This window comes from Fusarium musae, chromosome 6, assembly GCF_019915245.1.
Source record: "Fusarium musae strain F31 chromosome 6, whole genome shotgun sequence".
Taxonomy (NCBI): domain Eukaryota; kingdom Fungi; phylum Ascomycota; class Sordariomycetes; order Hypocreales; family Nectriaceae; genus Fusarium; species Fusarium musae.
The window spans coordinates 125,962-144,868 of record NC_058392.1 but is presented as its reverse complement, the minus strand read 5'-3'; the positions used below and the strand labels follow the sequence as shown (position 1 = coordinate 144,868).

At 42.3% G+C, this 18,907-nt stretch overlaps 5 protein-coding genes across 5 annotated transcripts; 2 read left to right on the top strand and 3 right to left on the bottom strand.

Annotated features, from left to right (window-relative positions):
* Positions 1-1,701: 1,701 nt before the first annotated feature.
* J7337_007898 (uncharacterized protein) lies at positions 1,702-3,033 on the top strand (the record flags this gene model as incomplete). Its single annotated transcript, XM_044825525.1, has 1 exon — positions 1,702-3,033. One exon carries the CDS (start codon positions 1,702-1,704, stop codon positions 3,031-3,033), a length of 1,332 nt encoding a protein of 443 aa, XP_044678442.1.
* Positions 3,034-6,249: 3,216 nt separating this feature from the next.
* J7337_007897 (uncharacterized protein) lies at positions 6,250-6,899 on the bottom strand (the record flags this gene model as incomplete). Its single annotated transcript, XM_044825524.1, has 2 exons — positions 6,250-6,371; positions 6,398-6,899. The coding sequence occupies 2 exons, from the start codon at positions 6,897-6,899 to the stop codon at positions 6,250-6,252; spliced, it is 624 nt and encodes a 207-aa protein (XP_044678441.1).
* Positions 6,900-7,905: 1,006 nt separating this feature from the next.
* Positions 7,906-9,190, bottom strand: J7337_007896 (uncharacterized protein; the record flags this gene model as incomplete). Its single annotated transcript, XM_044825523.1, has 2 exons — positions 7,906-8,148; positions 8,609-9,190. The coding sequence occupies 2 exons, from the start codon at positions 9,188-9,190 to the stop codon at positions 7,906-7,908; spliced, it is 825 nt and encodes a 274-aa protein (XP_044678440.1).
* Positions 9,191-11,813: 2,623 nt separating this feature from the next.
* Positions 11,814-12,680, bottom strand: J7337_007895 (uncharacterized protein; the record flags this gene model as incomplete). Its single annotated transcript, XM_044825522.1, has 2 exons — positions 11,814-12,349; positions 12,404-12,680. 2 exons carry the CDS (start codon positions 12,678-12,680, stop codon positions 11,814-11,816), a joined length of 813 nt encoding a protein of 270 aa, XP_044678439.1.
* A 3,764-nt stretch (positions 12,681-16,444) lies between these two features.
* On the top strand, positions 16,445-18,256 carry J7337_007894 (uncharacterized protein; the record flags this gene model as incomplete). The annotated part of the gene is made up of 5 exons (XM_044825521.1): positions 16,445-16,634; positions 16,686-16,981; positions 17,036-17,474; positions 17,530-17,720; positions 17,771-18,256. The coding sequence occupies 5 exons, from the start codon at positions 16,445-16,447 to the stop codon at positions 18,254-18,256; spliced, it is 1,602 nt and encodes a 533-aa protein (XP_044678438.1).
* Between the last annotated feature and the right edge of the window lie 651 nt (positions 18,257-18,907).

The window sequence follows — 18,907 nt, the reverse complement described above, 5'->3', positions numbered from 1 at the left end:
CGATTGCGCTGCCGAACAGCATACATTCAACAAGTGGGCTAATGATATGCATATCGTTTCATCCGAGGACAAAATCAGGGATTCTGAGGGCGAATGGAGGCTCTCAGCCCCAATCACACCGTTCGAAGATAATTGGAAGTATCGGCATCTCATCGACATGGACGGAGCAGGGTTTAGTGGCCGATTCTTGCCCTTTTTGAAAAGCCGGAGCCTCGTTTATCGAGCGGGTATCTTTCAAGCATGGTTCGATGAGCGACTTACTGCGTGGCAGCACTATATCCCTCTTGATATACGTTTGGGTTCTGGCTAGGTTCTCTCTGCTAGAATAAGCTTATAGCCATAAATCTTAACTATAAATAACACTTTAAGTCTATAACTTAGATATTAATACCTTAATAATTAACTAATAGCTATAATAAAATACTAATATTATTAAAACCTAAAAAATAACTTATTTTCTTACTATTATAAGCTATAAAAAGCTTTAATATATCTCTTAAAATAACTAAATATAAGATAATAATAAAGTAATATAGTAATACCTAAATAAAAGCTTATTTATATAATAAATCTAGATAAATTCTAGTAATAGTATATTAATAGAATTCCTTTTAATTTTAATAATATTAAGGATTATTAATAGACTTTTAAGAAAGAGGATAGCTTTAAGGCTATTAAAAATAAAAAAGATAAAATTTTTAAGGTTATTAAATTTAAGAAATAGAATAGGCTTTTAAATAACCTTATTTAGTAATTAGCTATTTTTAGTATATATATTTTTACTTATATTATTTAAAGATTTCTTTAAAAAATTAAGAAAGCTATTAGGTAAGAAAAGGAAGTATTAAAAGCCTTTTTTAATAATAAAGCTAGATATAAAAAGATTATAAAGTTAATTAAAAGAAGAAATTAAAAGTAAATTAAGTCCCTAATTAAGGTATAAAAGGTAATTTACTAAAAGGAACTTCCTATAAGTATAGTATAAAGCTATTAGAATTATTAAGAAATACTAATATATAAGAAAAGCTTAACCTAAAGAAAGTTTTATAATAATATATATATCAGTGCTATTAAGGAGAAGGTTTAAGGTAATTAAAAGGTAGTAGCAGTATTAAGTTTATAAGTTAGTTATAAGGTTAGAAAATACACTTCGGTTTTAATATAATAGGTTTGGGTTCTGGCGTTTGGGCACTATTTGACTATTTATCTGGTAAAGAAGATGGGCAGGAGCATGCATGAAAGATTGCGGAGCAGGGACGTGATTGGGCTCAGAAGGCGTTACGGCCTGAAGATATGCAGATTTATATGTTTCGATTATTATTAGAATGGGGGAGGGTGGTGGATGATGATCGAGAGCATCTAGGCTTCTTGAGCTAAAGAGCTAAAATTGGTAAAGGTTGAGAGGAACGCTGGTATAATGATAATTACGGGATAGAAGTCCCTTAACTAGTTTTAAACTATTAAGAACATATTCTTTAGCTATATTACTAAGTATAGTTATATCGTTGCTGCATTGCTATATGTGTTATTTCTATAACTATGATTTATGACCATTGTGGCAACCTTATTGGGCGAGCGACATCGTCTTTTCCTTTAGCCTCATCAGGCAGTAGCCGAACCCAGCGGGGTAATAGCCCAAACCGTCCACTTTCCTCTATTTCTCTAGCAAAAACAGCCTATATCGCCTAGTTGCAAGCCGTCATGATCCGGGAAGAAGAGGACGATTACATCGAGGCCTCCATTGTTGAAGATGACTGTCTCAAGTGTCCACAGCCAAATACCAGTCACGGACGCAAAAGTCGATGTACCCGCACCAAGAACAGCCGTGTGCCGTGGTGGGAGAGCCTTCGCCCCCGCTCAGTATCCGTAAAGCCTCAAAGGTTGGAAGAAGGACAGTTTCCGCTTTTGCCCAGCTACCCTACCGAGGCGGAAGCACGAACACGTGCCATTGACAGATACCTCGCCGCCGAGTTCCAGAAGAGAAAACGGGAACTAAAGATCATTCTTTTCGGCGATGAGCTCGAGAATAGTCTTTTTGTGAAACAAACCCGCCTTTTTGAGATCCCGCTTTCCAACGATGAACGCGCAGATATCCGGGTCGAAGCGAGGCGCTTCGTTGCGTCGATATGCCGGGAATGTTTGCAGATCGTCGATGAAAGTGTTTGGAAACCAGAATGGACCAATACTCATCCAGTCCTGAGGTGTGTCAAGGAGATTGTGTCGAGCGAAAGACCAGAAGATGAAGAAACTGTTGAAGGCATGGTTAGCATGTATTGCGACCAAGAACTGCGGCTCGCGCTGAAGCAACTTGGCCATAATCTCGAAGACATCGAGCGTCGATTCTTGAACGACCGCTTTCCGCATATCCTTACCTGCCCCTGCACTGCAAATGAGAGTCTTAATTCGCTTTTGAAACGAGTCTTTGCGCCAGAGTACATCCCTACCGAACATGACTGGTTCCACTTTGACCACCGCCGTTTGGGGAGAGTAGCCCGAGAGGCCCTCATCCATCGGGACAACCACACGCTGCGACTTTTACAAATCACGGATCGGTCAACACAGAGGCGAAAATGGATTCATATTTTAGTGGATGACGCGGCCTGTCTTGTGTTTATCTGTGACCTAGCCCTCTATGACCGGAGCCTGCTAGAAGATGGGACCGTAAGCAGGCTCCACGAGGACCTGCTTCTCTTTGACTCGCTGGTCAACTCACGGTGGTTTACCCAGACGCCATTTTTTGTCGTTTTGTCAAACGTCTCCGCCTTCAGAAAAAAGATTGTTCATTTGCCGCTCTCGAACTGGTTTCCTGAATACAAGGGAGGCAGTGACGGCGATGCCTCACTCGAGTTCATGAAAGGCCAGTTTCGGGGACTTGCAAAAGCAGAACAAAATGTATACTTACGTGCTTCGGATATCCATAGCGCAGAGGATGTGATGGCTGCCATTGAGACTATAGAAGATAAGTCACTGAGTGGGGTCTTGAAGCAGCTTGATAGGATTTCTGTCGAGCGCGACCGATTTCAGCAACCCTAGATTCATGCTAGAGCTGACTGATTCGTGGAAGAGGGTGGCTGGGGGCTTGAAAATAGCAGAATGAGGCTGGCTGTACCTTGAACTGTTGATATTTTATTGGACTATTCATGGCACGCGCGCGGCTATCAAACCCACCTACACTTTTATGGCTGAGACTTTTGTGCCTGTTTGGCCCCAAAGCAATAATTAGAGTGCCTTGCCGTGTCTTGGCGCCTATGGGCTGAATGAATGTATCCCCTGGCTTGAATAAACCAGGGCAATCTCTAAGCGGTAAAAGTCTGACAATCCTATCATAGCCCCTGTATCGGCAAGCCAACCAACAAAATGATTGCTTTGGCTTTACAGCATGCGCCAAGTTGCTTAAATCTTTTCAGCTGCGTCAGCATACTTGTCTTTAATAAAGGGTCAGATAACCAAGTCACCAACGGATCAAATTTAACCATAGGTCTTGGGCTATTTCATACCGTAGCCTTCCAAACCGTTCTAAAATCTCCAATAACTCGAGCTATTCGACAGAAACAATGTCCAATACTTGCAGCTACGACTGCTCATCGCATCCATCAGAGATCCAACCCTATGGCGACGTTGCAGGCATTGGCGTGCGCACCCCATTTCACATCTATCTTCTCCAAGGCAACTGACAACCCTATAGGTCATGGTCGCCTTTATTTCGACTGCCTGGATAGTTGTCTTCTTGCTTATAATATACTATCTGGCTGCTTTCAACCCCGAGTTGGACCCTTTCAGGCAGAAGAATGCAAAGACGCGTACTCAATACCCGAATCATATTGACTTTTCAGTTCTTCGGTTGGTCCGCTTACTGCCAAACTTGCTTCACATTCAGCGTCCCCACCTGCTCCAGTCCCCCGGACTAGAGGCTGCACTCAATAAAGTAGGAGTTTTTAATTTCTTTAGCGTATGTCGATTTGAACCAAGCTGACCATTCTCAGTGCGTTATTGCCCTCTTGGATATCCAGATCTTCATGGGGATATCCATCCTGGTCAGTGGCTATATTGCTCTGCGTTGTGGCTTATCGGCTTATCACTGGCAATTAATCGTCTACCTGGCTTGGCTTGCGAATATCACACACCTAGCAACTCTTTCCTTCTTACGCAACTACTTCGCAAACAGACGCGTTAAACTGTCATGGCGAGTAGCTTTCATGTCCGCTATGCTGTTGCTCCTCTCTGTCGCCGTCGGTTTGACAGGCCACTTCGATTGGGAAGGTGGCTCACAGCGCCCGGCTGATTTTGCTATTTGCTACTTTAAGATGTTACCAAACACGCATACAATAACGTTCGAATCTATGGTGAAGATGATATGTCTTATCGCCTATGGATTCTCTATTCGTATGGCTAAGATGTTCAAAGGCTTTGAGACATCATTACGGCAGATCGGTGCAATAATGAGAACAGTATCTTCTAGAAGGCAGCGCGGGGGAAGTCGGAGCATTTCTGAAGTAGATCCTGGAGCTGGGAAGAGATGGCTACGATTGATTGGTGCAGCAATGAGAGAGGCATCAACTCAACAGCGGCGTAGAGGAAGCCAGGATATTCCTCCATGGGACCCCAGAGCCAGGGAGAGATGGCTAGAGCGTTTGGCAATTCTGATATATGACCCTTTTGCCATTGCGGTTTCTAGCTTGATCAGCATCCACCTTGATCTGTTTACATCGTTCCTAGCGGAGGTATGACCCCTTAAGCTATAGCGTCTTTATAGGCTCTAATAATTCTCAGGTGTATTGGGTGATCTTTGCGCTCATATGGGGCACAAAACGACTATTATATACTCGAAAGCGGGGACCTGAAGAAGAAAACGAGTGGTCCTTCGGTCAAACCCTACCCCTAATCCTTCTTCTAGCACCTATGGCTGCTATTATCGAGAATCTCTCCTATTCATCGAAGCCCAGGGAAAGAGAGCGTATAAGGCAATGGGCCATAAATCTTAGCAATCCCGACTGGCCAGAGTTCGAAGATAATGATGCAAGCAGAATTGATCGCGAGTACGTGGCTTCTATCTCTTATCATGGTGCACTTTGTCTGGCAGCATTCGGCTACATACAAGCCGGGGTCTTTTTCGTTGTTGACGACCTTCGTGGCATTTCTCAACCTTTCAGATCATTCGCATTTTCATTCTTCGTTTTCAAACCTTTTCTACAACTTCTCTGGATACTGTGCTCGTTATGGATCTCCAGAATGTATTGGATTATCTCATTGAAGAGATCGGCAAACGGCATTGCTCTGCTTTCCCTTACTGTTGTATCAATGACAGAGTTTTGGGGATCCCCTTCTGATGATCCCGAGATCAGGTTTGCTGGGAGAGCATTAGCAGACCTGTTGATCACGTATATAACCATGGTTATAACGTTCGCGGTTACCCATTGGATTGGAGACTCATTTTGGAAGATTCCAAAACTGACTCTAGCTTTCCTCCCATTGTTGCTTTTACCTCTTGCTGCCATTGAAGTGGATACAGATGCTACCTGGGAATTCATTTGGCCGTCTCTTCTAGCCATCCTTCTATCGATCCTGTGGTATGTGGTCGAATGGGGTATCGAGAAGAAAAGACTAGCCCTAAGTGGAGCTATACTCATAAGGTCTTCAATGTCTTGCGCTGTCCTGATCCCTACACTGTTGCTCTATTATATACCCAGTCTCCAGTCAGAAATGATAGCGCCGAATGTATGGGTGTTTTCAAGTTGGATAATCATTACATGGAGCAGCTTGGTGTTCTTAGGTTTATTTCTTTCTGTATTTACTCCTGTGTTACTAGAAGATGGAGCTGTGAGCGACAACATTTAATTCGCTAGCATGTAGTTATATGCCTCTTTATACCTCGGTCGGCTATTTTGATATAATATTTAGTGTTTTAGATATTGAGCTGTCAATCTATTACGTCCACTACCCTTTAACGTATAGCTAGAGAGACCTAAATCTTAATGGATTGAATACATGATAATTTGATGCTACATGCTATCACCCCAGAAGCGGTTCTTAGCTCGACAAAGAGTGACACCTCTTCATGATTGTTATCTTGAGCTAAAAGATCTAGTTACTGATACTTACACTACCTCCCTTTAACAGCATGTCTCATTTGAACTCTACTATCCCATCTCAATAGCAACTTTGTTGAAATACTTCTGATCTACCAGATACTGGTAAGCACTTGGATTAGTTAGCCTGGCTTCTAAGTCATGATGGCATATAGTAGTAGACTTACTCCTTGAGCCCCTCGAGCTTGAAGAGCTGTTCGTCGAGAACGGGTTTGATGTCGGAAGCTTCAATTGCGCGAGCCTTAATGGAGTTAATAACCAGGTAAATGAAAAGAGGTGAAAGGGCTAGTGTGGAAAACAATCTCATGAACGTGCCATTGCTTCGAATTGATCTTGGCTCCCGACGACGATTTCCCTGATGATAGCCATGCTGGACAGATTTTGTCCGAAGCTCGGTCCGGTTTCTCCCGGTCCACCAATCCAGCCGATGATGGTGATGAGGCCATTGATTTTAACAGCATTGAGGGTTTGTGCGATAGTGTGCGCGCCGACAACCTTGAGGACATGGTCAACACCCCTTTTAGTGAGCCTCTTGGCTTCCTCTCCCCAGTTCGGAATGGTCTTGTAGTTGATGACGTGGTCGGCTCCTAGGTCTCTCAGCCTCTGAGCCTTGGCAGGAGAGGATGTCGTGGCAACGACTCGGGAACCCACAGCCTTTGCGAACTGCAAAGTAGAGATGCTGACACCACCAGCGCCTTGTGTCAAGACCCAGTCGCCGGGAAGGACTGCCCTGAGACCGTGGAGAGCATTCCACGCCGTGAGAGTACTGCAAGGCAGCGTTGCAGCCTCCAGGTAGTTGAGGTTCCTGGGCATCTCCACGAGTCCGTTCTCGTTGAAGACACTGTACTCCCGTAGAGTGTCGTCAACAGTGCCACCGACCGCCAGTTCCAAGACCTCTAGGGTTAAAGGTCTACTAAAATACACTTTATATTTAAAACCTTTATAACTTATTCAATATAGAAGCTTTATTTAACTAAAAACCTAATTTTAATTATAACTAAATTTCTAATAAGCTTTTTTACTTAATACTACTTAACTATTTAATTTTTTCCCTTTAACTTATAACTTTTTAATTAATATAATTATTACTTATTACTTAACTTATTATTAAAAATAATAATAATTTATTTTTTTTTATAAGTCTATTATATTATATACTTAAACTTAATTTACTATTATTAATTAAATTATATTATTTTTATTATTTTTAATATAACTTTTTAAAATATTATTATAAAAACTTTTATAATTATTATTATTATTAAGTTTTTAATATCTTTTATAATATAGTTTTATAATATTATATAATATAAAATATATTAAAAAGTATAAAAATAATATAAACTATTTATTAATTATTTATTATATAATTATAATAAAAATTATTTTAAAAGTATTATTTTAAGTTAATAAACTTATTTTTAATAAATAGCTTATTTTATATATATTTTATATATTTTAATTTAATTATTTTTATAAATAAGTAATAGCTATTTATTTATATACTTTTAAAGTTAATTATTAAATTATTTAACTTTTTAGCTAAAAGTAAGACTTTAAGTAATTATAAAGGTAATAAATATATTATTTATATATATTTATTAGTATCTTTTACTTTTATAGCTTAGGGGCTAAAGCCTCTTTTAAAACCTGAACCTTACTACAGTCTACTAAAATATATTTGCATAAATAATATCATGACCTTGGACCCTTTCTGAAAGCGGGTGACCTTTTTTCCGATTGCCACGACTTCTCCCGCACTATCAAATCATGGAATGATGTTTTCCTTGACATCAAAAGGATAAGTGCCCTAAGCAAGTTAGTCGGGTTGATCCTGGGAGTGCTTGTTTACCTGGGCAATCATGATGTCGCGGAAGTTGGGAGAAGCTGCATGGAACTGGACCAGCACTTCATTGTCGGGGAGCTCGGGAAGAGACTGTTGGGTGTTAAACTTGAGGTTATCGAAGCTGCCCTTGCCTATGACAGCCCAGCCTCTTGTAGTTTTCGGCAAAGACTTCGCAGATGCAATAAGTTGGTGGTTGATTGTAAATATGTGAAGAGACTGTACTTAGTTATTGCTTGATAGGCCAGTTAATACGTGGGTTGGCTGCATGGTTTTATAGTCAAAGGATAGACCTATGCCACCCTTAATTGCTCCCTTTGCGCCCTGATGCTGACCAATTCACATTGGAGTGTCAGAATCTTAACGAATTCCACCACGAATTTCTCAGGAAGAATGCAACTGAGACTGAGAACACCTGTGTTTGTGGTTGGTTACAGATAGGGGCCCCTGGCCACGTTGTAAAATGTATTCAATTAGTGTAAGTATTAAGACTAAAGTGTACATAAGGAGTAAACTGCTAAACCAACATCTCTCCTGTCTGGACAAAATTTCCAGTGATATTTGCCTCGTAAGTTGTTAACCCGTTACTGAGATTAACCTCGCCGCTGAAATGATACCGGAAGGTAATTGCGATATACCCGCTAGTCGGCTGAAAGTTCTTTTTACCCGGGAGACTGACCCAGGCGGCTCTGTTTTCACGAGCCAATTTATCGTTCTCGGTTCTGATGATTTCGAACTTGTATCCTTGCCTCTCCCAAGCACTACAATCGGTATATTCGGTGTATGTGCGGCGAGTCGGCTGAGGTTTCTTTCCGTTGATGAAAAGATCAAAGTACGAGTTGGTAGTGTAAAACATGTCTCCATCCCAAACGTTCCTTACTGTCTCTGGTCCATGTTCTCCTGGCGCAATAACGAATTCCCAAGGTCTACCGTGGCCCTCTGGGACTCCCCAGTGAACAGAAGGCTCCCGAAACCCGATAAGCCAGCCCGGCCTCTTGAAGTCTCGATCGTCCCCTTTTTGTCGTTCCAAAGTGATCTTCCATTTCGTGTACTCAAGGAGGTAAGGTGGGCCCGTGCGCTTATTGTGTCTCTTTAGAGTCTCTGTGTTCCCATTACCTAAGTCGAAGAAATCAGGGTTATCAGCAACACGGACAGAGTCGTCTTCGGAGTTAAGAAAGCTGTTGGGCGAAGAGTCCTTAAGAGCTACAGGAGTAGCCCTGGCCAAGTTCAACATAAACAAGAGAAAATGGAGAAGATGCATATTTAATTATGCTACTCGTGTGATGATATTGGGAGGAGTTAAGAGAATATAAGAATATGGAGTAAATCCGGGACTGTTAATAGAATTTGCCTTTTAAAGGCTGAAGTCGATTGGGATTTTTCGGTGTTTTAGCTTGATATGTAATTGAGATGTTGTAAGGTCTAGGGATCAATTAACAATTGATGAGATAGCGTGGGTTTTAATATACCTTTATTACTTATGTAGAGAGACTAGTCATTACCGAACTTGGTAAAATCATGAGCTCGTCTTCTCCGTAACTACTTGCAATTTAGAGTTTGCTATAAATGCCACGCCCTCTCTTATCTTTAGTATCTCATGTTCTAGCCAATAGCATTCTCCTATCGCAAACAATAGCGTGGCTTGCATTCCAAAGAAATTCACCTTTCTCCACACCTTTCTGAGCTTTTCTCTTCAACTCATGATAAAGTAAGTCATTAAACATTTAGACGAGATCTATCATAACCTTGACTAGACATGTTACAGTCATCGAATCCTATCAATCAGCCTGGCAATCGACTTCCTGTAGACTTTAGACTTTATATTTAAAACCTTTATAACTTATTTAATATAAAAGCTTTATTTAACTAAAAACCTAGTTTTAATTATAATTAAATCTCTAATAAATAAGCTTTTTTACTTAATATTACTAAACTATTTAACTTTTTTTTTTATAACTCTTTAATTAATATAATTATTACTTATTACTTAATTTATTATTAAAGATAATAATAATTTTTTTTTTTTTATAAGTTTATTATATTATATATTTAAGCTTAATTTACTATTATTAATTAAATTATATTATTTTTATTATTTTATAATATTATTTTTTATTTATAAGTAATATCTTTTTAATAATTATATAAATTAATATTATAAATATATATATTAAAAGTAAAGTAAATAAGATTTATAAAAACTTTATTTTTAATATAGCTTTTTAAAATATTATTATAAAAACTTTTATAACTATTATTATTATTAAGCTTTTAATATTTTTTATAATATAGCTTTATAATATTATATAATATAAAATATATTAAAAAATATAAAAGTAATATAAATTATTTATTAATTATTTATTATATAATTATAATAAAAGTTATTTTAAAAGTATTATTTTAAGTTAATAGATTTATTTTAAATAAATAACTTATTTTATATATATTTTATATACTTTAATTTAATTATTTTTATAAATAAGTAATAAATAATTACTTATTTATATACTTTTAAAGTTAGTTATTAAATTATTTAGCTTTTTAATTAAAAATAAGATTTTAAGTAATTATAAAGGTAATAAGTATATTACCTATATATATTTATTAGTATCTTTTACTTTTATAACCTAAAGGCTAAAGCCTCTTTTAAAACCTAAACCTTACTACAGTAGACTTTAGTTTTTTATATAAAAGTTATTGTATAAAGTGTAGATTAGTCACAATAAGCATTCCAGATTTAATTGAAAGAGCCTTGTTTTCTTCAATTGAAAGTGGCGGTCGGGTTGACCTTATCAAGCTACGGAATTCGCGCAGTGGGTTCGATCTGACCCATCAGAGAGGGATGTGCTGTTTACAGCTCAACAAAAGTGAACCTGGATCGGTCACATGGTGAAGTACAAGGCCATGCATGTCTCCAGCATCTGGCGAAACGACCCAACTATGGAGTAGAGCAACTAGAACAAGCTCTGCCTAGACATTCGACTTATATGATTAGCGGAAGTAGTGGACCCGAGTAAGGTACATCATGATTGGATAGCCTTCACGTAATGTACGGTAGCGCGGTTAAGCTATGCGAGGGCCACTCACAGAGGTAGCGGCGCTAATAAATACTTCAACTGATTTCTGCGTGGTCTCAGGTTCTGGACTATACCTAGTGCGGTTGAAGTAACTGGGTCAAGTCATTCTACCTACCAGTCTCTATTGAAGAATACAAAGGTTCTATAATATGCCTATTAATAACAAGATCTCCCCTAAAAACAATGTTTCCTGGCCATTCCATTATATGTTCCCACTCATTTCCAAGAACCCCATCAACATAGCTCAGCAAACCGGCTGGCCAGGGACTCAGACACCAATGCTCCTGGAGTCATGATGGCGATCTTGAGCATCTATAATAACATAGATAAAAAGAGCTCTGCCTTTGTTCTTTTTGAGAGACTGACAGTGTCTGGTTCGTTAAATATCCTGCTTGATTGACAGGCTACTCGTAGTTGTGTATTATTTACTTCCATGTCGCATTTAGTTTATCTATAAGCCGATGTACTGGCCATCCAACGCTTTTCCCAAAGCCGTCAATGAAATCAAGTACTTCCTGTCGTTCTACAGGATCAGTCAATAAGCAACCACCTAGACTGTCAGTGACCAATTCTGTAAACAAGATCTATTCCTAACTCACAAGTAAACAGTATGTGGTGTACAGTGAACCCAGCACCAACTACAGAAGGGTTGTGGATGCCGAGACCGACAGCGATATGAAGGTCATTCAAGGCCGCTTGCTATTATCTCAATGTCAGCAAAAAGGCGTCCGTGGTGATGGCTGACATACATCGGCAGCTACCCGATGCTCAATAGTTCTCAAACTGGAGACCCATAGTCTGGGCTCAGAGATATGCAGCAGGATGCGAGCTAGACAATAGTGCTGGTATCCCATAACTGCCAAAGCATAAGTTATTTTCCTCAGATAGCAGGTATTCAATGCACTCACCCCGAGCAGGATTCATCATCCATACTACAGGAAACGCCGACTTGACACCAGCAGAACCACCCTCCATGTCAGAGTGATAAGGATGATAATGCGCAGGTATCGAATCATGCCATAGCGCAACCTCTTTCCCAAGATGCACCCACGCTTCATAATCAGGCTGTGCACCTGGGCCAAAAAAAGTCTCTAATACCTGGCAGCAGATAAGAATAATGCGATTCGCAAAGTCCTCATCAGTCGTCTCTATAAATGACCTCGAACGCCTGTATTTGTTCAGGTCTACTTGCATGGGCTCGCCTTTGATGAGCGAGATGTGCAGGTTCTGTCGGAGGAGAATCCAGCTCGCTGCTTCACTCAAACCGCCTTCAGCTATGAAGTCGGGGATGTTATTCCACAGTCGTGCGCATCCAATGAGATGAGTTCCAATATCGACATCTTTGAGATCATTAACGCGCAAGCCGTAGTGAGGATTCTGTTGAGACTACTTACCACACATCTCCTCGTACAGCCTCAGAAGGACTGCTGCTGCTAGAAGGTTTTCATCCAACGATGACATCGGGTCATCGAGAATGGGGATCAAAATACGCAGAGCATGACTATGATATTCTTCACTTTTTTCGTCGTCAATACCAGTGATCATGACCTGATGACGTGATGAGAAAGCTAGGATGGAGTATGCCAGCAGGGGAAGTTGGCGAGCCCTCTTCGGCACTTCACGGCCAAAGCGCTTCGAAGGATCGCAGATATCAATCTGGAAACTGAACATTAGCGAGACACTGTTGTTGGGATGGCAATAGCTTACCCTTTGTGAGAGATCTTGCACATAATTTAACAAGAGAAACGCTTCCCGTCTAGTTCTTATCGGGGACGTTAATCCACGTGGGCTGCCAATATGACAGTTGGATGCGAAAGATGCTGGAGAAGACAGCCTTACTGTGCATTAACTCGAGACCCGTATTCAATGCTTGCGACAAGGCTTACGGTATATCGTCGCCTGATTTGTATTCCGGGGATCGGTCTGCAAGGAATAGAGACGGCGGCATGGCCGTATCATGGATAGGGGATTCCGCCATTGAGGCGACGAAGGGAGCAGCAGTACTATGATTAGGCAATTCATAAACTCAATCGTGATAAGAATTGTACACGAACTAATGGCGCAATTTACGCCATGGCAATTACTTTTCGTAACACTCGTGATGCATCATCAGTTTAAGATTCGATATTTGGGCATACAACTCATAGTGTTTGGCTGCAGTGAGTGGTACCGTAGACTTCCCCGCAGACAATCGCTTAATTTGGTGCAGTTGTTCCGGGTCTAATACTAGCTCCGAGAAACTAGCCCCGGAACAAATATCCAAGTTATGTATTTCAACATTACAGTGACAGTGATTTCTGATCCACTTGGACCCGGAATTACCTACCTACCGAGCCAAATGGAGGTATAAGTCTCCCAACCCCAGGTTGTGCCTCATGCCCCGCTATTTCCATGCGTCTTTGCTTTCCTAGACTCTTAACAATATGGGACGGACTGGGCAAAGAATCTCGGGTTGCAAGGTAAGTCTAGGCAAATGATTTTCGTTTATAGTTATCTGACTGAATTTTACCAGAATTGCCGCTTGAAGTGAGCTCCGTCGTAAAGATATATCGATTGCGGCTAAATTTAGGCCTGTTTAATTAGACATCTGAAATGTAACATGTTATCTCATACTCTATTTACAGGATCAAAATGCTAACATGACCTCCACACCATAGGCGACGATGATGAGCCATGTGCCCAGTGTATAACGAGAAACCTCCATTGTGACAGGAGCTTTCAGTGCCGATTTCGCCATAGTAGACTTGGCTCCAAGTAAGCAATGGTAGTATCCCAGCGTAAACAAGGTACTAAGAAGGGGCAAAAACGCGAGGAAGAAGACTCGACTTTCCATCCAACCAACGATGGTGTAGACTTGATAAGCAGAGGATCGATTTCGTGGATCAGACATTGGACATCGTTGGATCATTTAACTCGTTTTCAGACCCCGAAGCTTACCTCAGCTCCTCGGAGGACCAGGCCTTTTACTTCCTGGGAAGACAAGACAAAGAAGATCGCCCTCTATCCGTGGCTAGTCAACATGATGTCAACGGTGGCGAACAACGTCTTACAAGTTCGACTTACCCGTATACAGATACTCAACCACAAGGCCATTCCACTTTGCCGTTTCACCAGCATTCTGAACAATTGTCTGGGCTGACGTTTCATGAATACACAAACGTTTCAACTCAGCAGATTGACCGTAATCCAAACAACACTGAATTTGCCGCACAGGAGACTTACGCTTCATACGGTGATAGGTACCAGCTGCGTCTACCAACTTGCGTGCTCAGGCGAGACGACGCAGAGTTGGTTCGTCACTTCTTTTCCGGTTTCAGCGATGCTTTCGATCTTGGGGATCCAGATCGGTCGTTCTCAAGTTGGCTTTCAACTCGAGTGCTGCAATACCCTCAACTTCTCGAATGTATCTTGATGATCGCCGCGACACATCTTGGCAAGGCGAGGACTGGCACGACTTGCCTGGACTCCACGGCTGAGTCATCTTCTGGTTACACTCAAAGTTCACCTAGCATCAACCCAAGCATTAATTCTTCCATAGAGGAGATCAATTCTGTTGCAGACCTATTATCGCGATTCGCGCGAAGCATGGAAGGTCAGTGACTTGATCGTTACTATTTCGTGCTTTCTATTATCTAAAGCATCTTTGTTGTTGTTCTATCAGTGTAGGACTCCCACTAATTACCCAGTTACGCACAGCTCAAACATCGGTCTCCCCTCCCTCTCTCAGTCAAGCGAACATGATAGGTGAACCGACAGACTTCTTTGAACGAGAGAATCCCCCCGAAGCCGCCTGGTGGGTAAATTTGCGACTGGAAGCCTACTTGGCAATTGTCAATCAGGCATCTTTTCCACCATACTTGGATTCTCCGTGCACGAAAAGGAAACTCACCACGGTAGATGACAAAGACTGGGCGAATCTTATGCTCCTTCACTTAACAGACATCATCCGATACTGTTTCTCAGATAACACAGACATCGAGCACTATAAAGCACTGCTGAAAGACATTACTATCTGGTCAGAGACAAAACCAGATTCCTTCGATCCTATATATACCTGCAACGACGCCGAGAAACAAGTACTTCCAGAAATATGGCTATATAGCGAACCAGTGGCTGCTGGCTTGCAATACTATCACCTCAGCAGGATGCTTCTCATGTCTCACGATCCACGTCTTCCAAAGATTGGGCTCGCAAGGAGTAGGAAAATGAAGCAAATAGAGGTACAGAAGCACGGTGACACGGAGGGATGTTTGACTAATACCAAGTAGGTCGAAATGAAGAACGATAGCAAGATAGTCTGCGCAATCGCCGCTGGCATGGGCAAAGCCAGTCCAACATACCTGTACGTTTATATAGACCCCGAGCCTGTACGATTAAGCTTATGTGTATTGAGGCCTGCGTCCATGGCCATAGCATTGGTCGGAGACCTTTTCAACAATCGCGCTGAGCAGGATACCCTCCTTCGCGTTCTAAGTAATGCAACTGATCGGTTTGGGTGGCCTACTTCCTACATGTATGGTTCAACTCATATCTTCATTTACTACCGGGAAGCTAATGTTCTATAGAAAGGACAGTCTGCAGAAGACGTGGGGATGGCTTTAGCCAGGGCATGATAATACCTATGGATTGTATAAATTTGAGTCTTTGACATATGCGTACCAAGCGCTCTGATGTGATATTATAACAACCTTGTTAACCCTGGGCTTTCCAATGATTGTCGATAAGAATCAACTTTGGACCAATAAGCCTATCGGAGAAGAGTGAAAGCACATATGATCGGCAAACAAAGCCAGAACATTACATGGTTCCCCATGGGGTAGTCCTGGAGATGCGCCACTAATCTGCACTCGCCCCAAAGGTACGAGACCCGTGACAGATTTGGGGTGTTTGTTCCGGGTACAAACAAAACGGTCTCCGCAAGGTCCGGAACAAGAAGACCAAAACGAGAAGAATCGCAAATTTCGACGCCAATTCCCCGCTAACCCAAGTGCCCTGACCACGCAGTGAACTGGACCTTACCTTGCTAATTACTCAAGGAAACCAGCTCCGGCAGACAGGAAGGCAGTTTTTTTACCTCAGACTCTTTTTCACGCTCGGGAATCACAGATCATGGAGCCGACGGCTCTCATTACGGACGAGCGGGGTCGTTATCTGGGGAAGACCGTTTCTTGAATCGAGATTTGGTGCAAAACTCCCAGGCTACAATCACTGCCCCCGCTAATACCCCAACTTTTAGAGCGATCTAAACCCCCAGAAAACTAGGTTTTTCGGGATCGTAAGAGGGAGCTAGGCCAATAAAACAACCTGTAATTGTCGCATGAATCGTTGGCCTCATGAGAGTATATAAATGGTGCTGCGCTCCGATACCTTCCTCATGACAGGCTCACTCATCTGCATCGCAACATCCATCTCTATCTCAGTCTTCCATCCTCAACATGTCTTCTCACGATGATCACAAGTCCTCAACTGAGGGTGCCATAGAGAAGTCAACATCCACCAATGTCGAACACCTTGAAAAGTCCCACGGCACCGTTGTCGAATTTGATGACTCTATTGAAGATACCAAACCTTCCAAATCAGTTTGGCTCATCACATTCACCGTTGCCATGGGCGGCTTTTTGTTCGGTTCGTAGCACACAAGCCTCCCCTCTTAACTTTTCTGATGGCATCTACCAGGTTATGACACTGGTGTCATCTCAGCTGTTCTGGTTACTATCGGCGACGATCTTGGCCATGACCTCGATTCTCATGAGCAAGAGCTTATTACCTCAATCACTTCTGGCGGCGCTCTCATCGGTGCTCTGATGGCAGGCCTTCCAGCTGACAAATACGGCCGTAAGCTTGGAATCTACATCGGTTGCTTTCTCTTCCTCGTTGGATCTGTTGTCCAGGCCGCTGCCTTCAATATTGCCGCCATGACTGCGGGACGTCTAATTGTGGGATTCGGAGTAGGATCAGCTGCCATGATCATTGTAAGACCCCGGTTCTACTCAAGGTGTCTCGAGCCAAGTCACTAACGTATTCAGCCTCTTTATATCGGAGAGCTCGCCCCGGCCAAATATCGCGGTCGCATGATTGCTTTCGATAACCTCAGTGTGACACTGGGTCAACTAGTATCTTACGGTCTTGGAGCAGCTCTTACCGATGTTCCTCACGGCCGGAGATACATGATCGCTATCGGCGGCATTCCCCCTATCATCCTTGCCGCTTTGCTGCCTCGTTGCCCCGAATCGCCTCGCCAGCTCATTGCGCATGGAAAGAGAGACGAAGCTGAGCAGTGTCTCCGACGGGTCTACCCAGATGCTACGGAGGAACAGCTCAGGGCTAAACTCGAACGCATTATCTGGACTGTGGAGGTCGAGTCTTCGGTTGCGGCCAATAAGTCTCTTTGGTGGCAGTTCAAGCAGCTTCACTGTGTGCCATCCAACCTTCGGGCGCTGATTTCTGCTTGTACCGTCATGGCCAGTAAGTCTTCCAACATGCTTACGGGCCTGAACCTTTATTGCTGACAGCATCACAGTCTCTCAGCTTGGCGGTTTCAACACTCTCATGTACTACTCCGCCACCCTGTTCTCCCTCGTCGGGTTCAACAAGCCCACCGCCGTCGCCATCGTCGTTGGTGCTACCAACTTCCTCTTCACATTCGTCAACTTGGTTGTCATAGATAAGCTTGGGCGCCGTATCATTCTGCTAGTCACTGTGCTCGGCATGGTAAGATATTCTCAAGGTCTAGGCAAAGTCACAATACTTACATGTCTTAGGCTATAAGCATGGTCATCGCCGCCGTCGCATTCCACTGGATCCCCATCTCCAAAGATCTCGTCCTCCAGGCCGATTCCGTCAACTGGGCTGGCATCGTCGTGCTTGTCACCATCATATTCTATGTCGCCTTCTTCGCTACAGGTGTAGCCACCATCGGTTGGGTCGGCACAGAGCTCCTACCTCTGGAGGTTCGCGCTCTTGGCACGATGATGAATACAGTGACTTGCTGGAGCTGCAACCTAATCATCGCGTCTACCTTCCTCTCCATGATGAAGACCATGACACCTAGCGGCGCATTTGGCTTCTACGCAGGTATCTGCTTCTTTGGCTGGATCTTTGTCATCTTCTTCTATCCCGAGGTGAAGGGGCTTCCGCTTGAAGAGGTTAGGAAGGTCTTTGAGAATGGGTTTGACGTCAAGTTGGCCAAACAGATGCAGCGCGATCTCAAGGCCAGCAGCCAGGCTTCTGTGGCATCCAAGGCCTAAATGAGGGATTTCGGGTGTTGTATAGGATGATACTGTAGAGATGATAGTTCTCAGGATATTCTCTATACACTTAGTAGGCTGTGTCACGTTAGAGTTCAAGACGACCTCCGCTTGCAATTTGCTGAAAGCTATGTTCCCGATCACGACCATGCTAACTTCCATCTTTGGCTTTTATTAAAATCCTTGCAAATTGAGAGAATAAGTTAGAAACGTGAGCACTATGATTCAGTATACCTATATTCTGCATTCCACCTTGGGCTTGCATAGTTACTTGACCACTACGCTAAAGGGTGTAAAATAAGTTACAGTTACTTGTTCCTCCAGGTGAGGATATCTGAGACATGAATGATCTGTTCTAAGCCATCTCTATGAGTTCAGCCCCAGGTGGTCTCATGTTCGACCAAAAAGAAGTTGAAAGTCAACTTTGACAAGTTACTTTACCCAAGGCACTACTGATCAGAGGCCAATAGGAAATTCTTGCTCCCCTTCTTACCTCTGTCCTACTGACAATATAACCTGCCAAGGAGAGAATCAAGGAGCCAAGGTTGAGTATTACTTTTAGATTCAGCACACTGGATTCGTTAGTCGGGTAGTGGAGGTTATGTACAGGCTAGGATCATCACGGTCACGATAGATAAATTACGTCATTTC